A 7,306-nucleotide genomic window follows, 5' to 3' on the forward strand; every position below is an offset into this window, starting at 1 on the left:
TTCATATTCGATTTTGTGAAAATTTTAACTTTTCAAATTTTTATATAATAAGAGAATTGAATTTTTCAATTTTATTTTTTTACTAATATATATTTTACAAGAAATGAAAAAGTTGAAAAAGTTACTTAAAAAATAGTAGATAAAAAAATATTACAATTGTGACTTTTTTTAAAAAAAAGAGAGAGATGAAACTGTGCGAAAATTAATTTAGAAAATTTGTTCTATGTAAAATATTTTTAATTTGAAAAAAATATGGCTCTTCATAGGAAAAAGAATTTTCTTAAACCTTATTTTCATTTGAAAATAAGTTTAACAATATTAAAAATTACAGGCACTTGGCTTCCTCAAAAATCAGGTTTCATTCGAAATATTTATTATCTCTACAGTTTTATCTATTTTTTATTAACACTAGGCATGTATATTTTTGTGGAATTTGTTAATATTCTATTGAATTACAATGATGTTAATAAAATTGCATCAGGAGGTCCTCTTTTTATTACTAATTGTCTGCATACATTTAAGGTATACTGAAAAAAAAAATAAAAATAATTTTTATTTATATCTACAACAATTAATTAAAGCATAAAATTTAGTAATTTATATGAGATATATAAAGGAAGCAATCAAGGTGAAAAAAACATTTTTTTCCAAATCTGCTCATACTTAGGTAAATTTTTCAATTATATAATGAAATAAAAAAAAATTTTCGATAAAAAAAGAAAAAAAACCTTGTGTGTGTGTGTGTCTTTCACTCAAAAAAAAAAATCAAATTTATTTTTAATTTCAATTTTTTTCTCAAAAATGCATTTTACCAATTGAAGGTGAGTCAAAAAAGCTAAGAAAAAAAATTATACCCAAAACTTTCCCCCACAAAAAATATTGAACCAAATGGAAAATTTTTTTTGAGTATACTTGAGTACTTTAAGTAGAGAAAAAAAAAATTTCACCTTGATCACTTCACTTGAAATTCTTCATATTAGTAAGGCAATTTAAATTTAATAATTTTTAATAATTATAATAATTAATTAAAAGTCTCTGACAATTATTCGTTATCATCGACGAATACAGAAACTCCTTTTGGTTATTGAAAGTCCAATTTTTTCTAAAGATAATTCAAGGTAATTATTCTTGTATAAATTTGCAATTTTTTTTTTTTTTTTTTTTTTTTTTTGAAGCTATTATTTAATACAATATTGAAAATAATTTTTTAGATATAGAAATATTATGTCGTCTTATGCATGGCAGGGAATATTTCATCATAGTGTATTTCAAATTTTTGGAACTTTTGCTGTTCTTTTCTGGGCGTGTATTCCAATTAGAGGTTTTATTAATGGGAGTGAAAAAAAATTACCCTTAGATGGCTGGTATCCATATGATGTTAATAATAATTTAGCCTTTATTCTTACTTGGACACATCAAGTACTATATATATTTTTTTTGTCATTAATATTTCACAATAACATGGAATATTTCATTCAAGATTCAATGAAAAATTAAAAAATATTTTTTTAAATAAATAATTTAAATATAAATTTAAAAAAAATTATATAATATAAATAAAAAAATAAAAATATATTGGTAAAGATTTAAATATTATTAAAGTAAATCTAAATATTGACGAATATTTATTATAATATTCAGATTCAGAAAACAGTTTGAAAATAATCAAAAATTTTATATTTATTAAAATAATAGTATTTTTAATTTATTATATATATATTTTTATAAAATATAAATTTATATTTTTTATAATTATTTAAGTTTTCTATATAAATATAAAATTTTTTTTATAATATTTTTCAGGGGGTGGCCATTGTTCTCTGCTGCATTAATGATCTAGCTACTGATTCTTTTATCACCGGTTTGATAAATGTTGCTTCGTGTCAATTTGAATTACTAAAATGGAATTTTGCTGCATTGGGAAATAATTTGGATGAACAAAATCTTATGATAAACTTGAAAGAAAATTGTAATAATAATAATAATAATAATAAAATTAATAAGAAATTACATGAATGTATAAAACATAATTTGGCTATTTTTGAGTAGGTATATCATTTTACAAGTATTTATCGCAATTTTATCTGATATATAAAATAATAATATAATATTTTTATTATATATATGTGTGACACGTTCTGAAGAAAGGGGCCTACAAAAAAAATTATAGGTTATGTTTATGATAGTATTTGGAGTACATAACCTATAATTTTTTGCTTCTTAGGTCCCTTTCTTCAGAGTGTCATATATTTAATATGTATAATTATGTGATATAAATTTTTTTTTGAATATTTATTTTATATATTTTAATTTTCAGTTTTATTAAGGAAATTCAAAATATATTCAGTACTGTTATTGGTTTACAATTATTTGTAAGCTGCTTTATTATTTGTTTATCAATTTTTTATCTCTCGCAGGTATAAATGTAAAAAAAAATTGATATTACTTTATATTCTATTTTTACAATTTAAAATTTAAAATAATAATTTTAAAAAATATAGAAATAAAATATGAAAAAAAAATTAATTATTTTGTTTTAAAGTTAACAACATTCAATCCAGCGGAAATAATTGGTAATGGTGCATATATTTTGTGTATGACATATCAAATTTTTATTTACACTTGGCAGGGGAATGAATTGTATCTACAGGTAAGTTAAATAATATTGAAAATTAATTTAAAAAATGTGATATAAATTTTTAAACTTTCATCAATTTTTTTTTTATATATTAATTATAAAATTATAAATATAAATATTATAAAAAGTATATATTATAATATATTTATAAATAGAAATTTAATTAAATTAATTTATTTATAGAATGAAGCTTTGGCTGGTGCAATTTATATGGGAAGTTGGTGGAAACTTGATTCACGTTTTAGGCGTAATTTGCATATTATAATGTTGAGAACACAAAAGCCACTTATTTTAACTACCAAGTTTTTAATTACCTTAACAATTCCAACATTTATGTCAGTGAGTTTTTATAAATAATTTTCAACAACTCTAATTTGTTATTTATTTTATTTATTAGTTTGGCCCTAAAATAAAGTCCATTCAAATCTTTTTATGGGAACCAAAAAAACTTTTTGGCTAAACTAATAATAGAAAGATATATTTTTTTTCAAAATTCAAAATATGTATTTTTTTAAAATTTATTCTTGCAGATAATTCAAACGTCATACTCGATGTTTACACTTCTTCACAGGAAGAATTTATAATTAAAAGAAAAAAAATAATTTATTTTTATAATTCCAACATCCATTTGAATAAAGTTGAATTTTATTATTTGTGTGTATTATGTGTTGCTGAGAGTATAATGAGAATTTATCTATTATGATTTTACAATGTTTTTAAATCTTTTATTTTCTACAACTACCAACCTTCGATTCGCATAAGTTTAACTTGGGTCGATAAACAAAACGTATCCGATTATTATAGATGCGAGAAAAGATAATTACAAGTTGACAATTCGTGTATATATATAGTGCATATCTTTCAGTATTGATTTGCAAATTTTAATTATAGGTAACCAAACTAGCTTACAATAGAAGCACCTTTGAAAGCTGTAATTAATTTTCTATAGACAAAAGCCAACGAGGAACTAAACTGTTTTCTTGTTATTGTTATTAAATTTCTCTAAAGACAGTGTTAAGAACAATTTGTGTGTAGATAACTATATAAGTAATTTTCTCTTTAAAATAATTTTCAACGATGATCTTTGAAAATTACTATCAGTATTTTTGTTTTTTATCAGCCTCGTTTTCATTTAACTCTGAACTATTAAAATAATAATAAAAAAAAAAAAAAAATTGTTTTCCATCTTTCAAGATGAGGAAATAATTTTTCAAAATCATTAAAATTAAATATGGGTGATTCTTATTAGAAATTATAGTTTTTCATGTTGGATTTATTACCGAGTTTTTTTTTTTAAAGTAACATGAAATTGTGGAGAATCACCAACATAATTTACGAAAATGGAAAATAAAATTGAAAATTAACAAAATAAATAGTTCTTAACAAATGAATTTTATTATTCAATAAACAATTTCTTTATATAAAATAGACCTTTATATCCAGTATATATATATAGATGAAAATGGATTTTCATAAGGCAAAAGTTTCTTCAAAACCAGTGAAACCTTTTCTATTATTAAAAATTAGTTTAAAAGTTTTACGATGGATGGGAACATGGGCACCGCGACAAAAAGGAATTTCTCATTATTTTTTTTATGCCCATACAATTTGTATTTTTGTCTTTATGTTGGGCATTTTTTTCTTTGTGGAAATTATTGCTATTGTTATGAATTTGGATAATTTAGAAAAAATTGCTTCAAGTGCTCCCCTATTTTTGACTAATATTGCACATGCATACAAGGTATATTTATAAAATTAATTTCAATCATATAAAAAAGTATGAATATAAGAAAAATTAATTTCTTTTTTTTTATACATATTCTTGCATTTTATTTTATTTAATTATGATTTGTTTATTTTCAAGTTTTTTACCATCAATCGTAATAGACGAAAAATTCAAGATTTACTTTCAATAATTGAAAGTCCAACATTTAGCAATTATAATTCCAGGTAAAATTTACAATAAAATAATAATATTTCACAAATATTTAACTATATTTATACCTACCAAATTGTATTAAACTGTAATTTTTTTCTTTTAACTACCTGAATAAAATCATTTTTTCTTTCTATTTGAAGAAATAATTCAACTTATTAATTGACTTACAAAATTGAGTCAATGTCTGACTAAAATAAAATTTTTCTACTTGGTTTTAAAATGAGATAACATAAAAATGATTAATTTATCAATTATTAATTAGATACGAACGAATAATAATGTGGTACACTTGGCAAAATATATTTCACAATGGAATCTATCAAATATTAGGAATAATGACAGTACTTTTTTGGGCTGCAATACCAGTGACGGCTTTATTAGATGGCAATGAATTGCAATTACCATTGGACGGATGGTATCCATTTAATACAAAAAAATTAATTCCCTTTATGCTCACTTGGTCGCATCAGGTACTTTTTTTTTAAAATAATTTTGTATTTTACATTATAATATGGGCGATTCCATCAGAGAATAACGATTTTTGTTAATTTTTTTTTCTATTTTTACATACAGGAAATATTAATAATAATTTGCAAAAAGTTTTAGAGTAATCCTTTTTTGTTTAAATAATTTGTTAAAAAAAAATTTTTTTTTTTTTTATTTTTCAAAATAAAAAGTTTTTTTTAACCACTCTATAAAATCTTTCACTTTACTCATAGAAAAGCAAACTAAAATGCATTTTATTTTTTGAAAAATAAAAAAAAAAAATTTTTTTTAATTATTTAAACAAAAAGAATCAAGCACGCTCTAAAAAATTTTTGCAAAATATTCTTAGTATTTCCAGGTTATATGTAAAAATAGAAATTTTTTTTTAATAATCATACCTAAAGGTTTGAAAAAAAATTAATTTGTTTATAGAAAATTGTTATTTTTTATATAAAATTCAAAAAAAAAATTTTCGTTAACATATTTTGAAGGTAATTCTCATTTGGAATTGCATATAATTATAAAACACCCATTATAATAAAATGACTGTAATTAATTTAGACAGTGGCAATTATTATGTGTTGTATTAATAATTTGGCTATTGATGCTCTAATCTCCAGTCTTTTAAATGTAGCATCATGCCAATTTGAAATATTAAAATGGAATATTGCCAAAATTGGAGATATTGAAGAACAAAATTTTTTAGTATCGTCAAATAAAAAAGAAGATAAATTATGTCATAATAAAAATATCAACGAGGAATTGCGTTACTGTATTAAACATAATTTAGCTATTTTTAAGTAAATACGTATTAAAAAATATATATATTTTCTATTATTTTTTTTCTTGTTCTTGGCAACAGTTGTAATTTTTCTTTACTAATAAAGAAAAAAAATTATAAATTAAATTAAAAAAATTAATTTTTATATACTTTTGTATAAAATTATTGGCTTTCCTTTTTAGTTTCATAAAAGAAGTTGAAAAAATATTCAGCTCCGCAATTGGTTTACAATTATTTGTTAATTGTTTCGTTACTTGTCTATCAACATTTTACATAACACAGGTATGTTTTTTTTTTTGTTAAAAAATGAAAATTTTGAAAAATAAAATTGGTATTTATCGATATTTTATTCAACAAATATTATTAAACAAATGATAAATTTTCTATTATTAAATTTTTTTGATAAAATGGAATTTTATGTAAAAAAAATATATATTTTTATAAAATATGTATAATTTTGTATGTATTTTTTTTTTTCGTATGTAATAGTTAACAATATTTATTCCTGGCGAAATAATTGGGACTTCTGCCTATATATTCTGCATGACATATCAGAGTTTCATTTATTGCATAAATGGCAATGAGTTATTTCTTCAAGTAACATAATTTTTTAATTAATATTAAAAATATTTAATAATAATTTGAAATTATTTAATATTGTTTTAATTTCTTTAGTTTTTTTAATGAAAAACATTTTTTTTTTTTAATTCTTCAATTGGAAATCTTATTTTATGTTTTTTTTTCTATTTTATACAGTGATTATTAAGTTCTGTATTTCCTAAAAATTTCTTTTTACCTATTAATATGAGAAGAGATTAAATTATAAAAAAATTTTTTATTAGAGGATCCAAAAATTAATGATTATAAAATAAATGTACATATTTTCTGCTTTTATATTTTATAGAATGACAATTTAAGTATGGCTGTTTATATGGGAAATTGGTGGAAATTGAAACCTCGATACAAACGTATTTTACAAATTGTCATGCTCAGAACACGTCGACCCCTTATTCTAATGACACCGTTCCTATTGAAATTATCTCTTTCAACTTTTGTTTCAGTGAGTTTTTGTTGTTATTTTAATTGTATTTTATTTTATTAGTGTAATTAATCATTTTTTTTTAAATCAATAAAAATATAAATTTTTTTTCCAGGTAATTCAAACTTCATATTCAATATTTACGCTTCTTTATAGAAAGCATGTTTAACGAAATTTTTTTTATCACTTTAAACTCATTGATTACATACAATTTTTTTTCCAATGAATTTATAGGAAAAATTATAAAAAAAATATTCATAATGAGTTTTTTGAAATATTTTTTTTTATGAATTTAAAGAAATAATTTATTTTATTATTTATTTATTTAAAAATATTTAAAGTTCCTAAGGCTAATAAGCCCACCAAGGAACAATTACATAATAAGTAAAGATCGAATTATCAATATTGTATTAGAAAAAGAAG

General features: G+C 20.9%; 2 protein-coding genes across 2 annotated transcripts; both read left to right on the forward strand.

Moving 5' to 3' along the window:
• The first annotated feature begins 1,207 nt into the window (after window positions 1–1,207).
• Window positions 1,208–3,361, forward strand: LOC127291379 (odorant receptor Or1-like). Its single transcript, XM_051320470.1, has 6 exons — window positions 1,208–1,419; window positions 1,804–2,045; window positions 2,318–2,417; window positions 2,543–2,650; window positions 2,822–2,977; window positions 3,169–3,361. The coding sequence occupies exons 1-6, from the start codon at window positions 1,225–1,227 to the stop codon at window positions 3,220–3,222; spliced, it is 855 nt and encodes a 284-aa protein (XP_051176427.1). The 5' UTR covers window positions 1,208–1,224; the 3' UTR covers window positions 3,223–3,361.
• Window positions 3,362–3,960: 599 nt separating this feature from the next.
• Window positions 3,961–7,052, forward strand: LOC127291422 (odorant receptor Or1-like). The gene is made up of 8 exons (XM_051320551.1): window positions 3,961–4,379; window positions 4,503–4,588; window positions 4,840–5,047; window positions 5,625–5,863; window positions 6,027–6,126; window positions 6,334–6,441; window positions 6,749–6,904; window positions 6,999–7,052. The coding sequence occupies exons 1-8, from the start codon at window positions 4,095–4,097 to the stop codon at window positions 7,050–7,052; spliced, it is 1,236 nt and encodes a 411-aa protein (XP_051176508.1). The 5' UTR covers window positions 3,961–4,094.
• The last annotated feature ends 254 nt before the right edge of the window (window positions 7,053–7,306 follow it).

Source organism: Leptopilina boulardi, unplaced genomic scaffold, assembly GCF_019393585.1.
Source record: "Leptopilina boulardi isolate dan_hultmark-lab unplaced genomic scaffold, ZJU_Lbou_2.1 LbouV2_137, whole genome shotgun sequence".
In the NCBI taxonomy this organism is placed as follows: Eukaryota; Metazoa; Arthropoda; class Insecta; order Hymenoptera; family Figitidae; genus Leptopilina; species Leptopilina boulardi.

Bases quoted from the DNA above. Each gene is read 5' to 3' on its own strand.
- LOC127291379 (XM_051320470.1), top strand. From the start codon at position 1,225: ATGTCGTCTTATGCATGGCAGGGAATATTTCATCATAGTGTATTTCAA. The intron at 2,418-2,542 runs GTATAAATGTAA...TTTGTTTTAAAG, and splicing joins CAATTTTTTATCTCTCGCAG to TTAACAACATTCAATCCAGC. The intron at 2,651-2,821 runs GTAAGTTAAATA...ATTTATTTATAG, and splicing joins GGAATGAATTGTATCTACAG to AATGAAGCTTTGGCTGGTGC.
- LOC127291422 (XM_051320551.1), top strand. From the start codon at position 4,095: ATGAAAATGGATTTTCATAAGGCAAAAGTTTCTTCAAAACCAGTGAAA. The intron at 4,380-4,502 runs GTATATTTATAA...TTTATTTTCAAG, and splicing joins ATATTGCACATGCATACAAG to TTTTTTACCATCAATCGTAA. The intron at 4,589-4,839 runs GTAAAATTTACA...ATTATTAATTAG, and splicing joins TTTAGCAATTATAATTCCAG to ATACGAACGAATAATAATGT.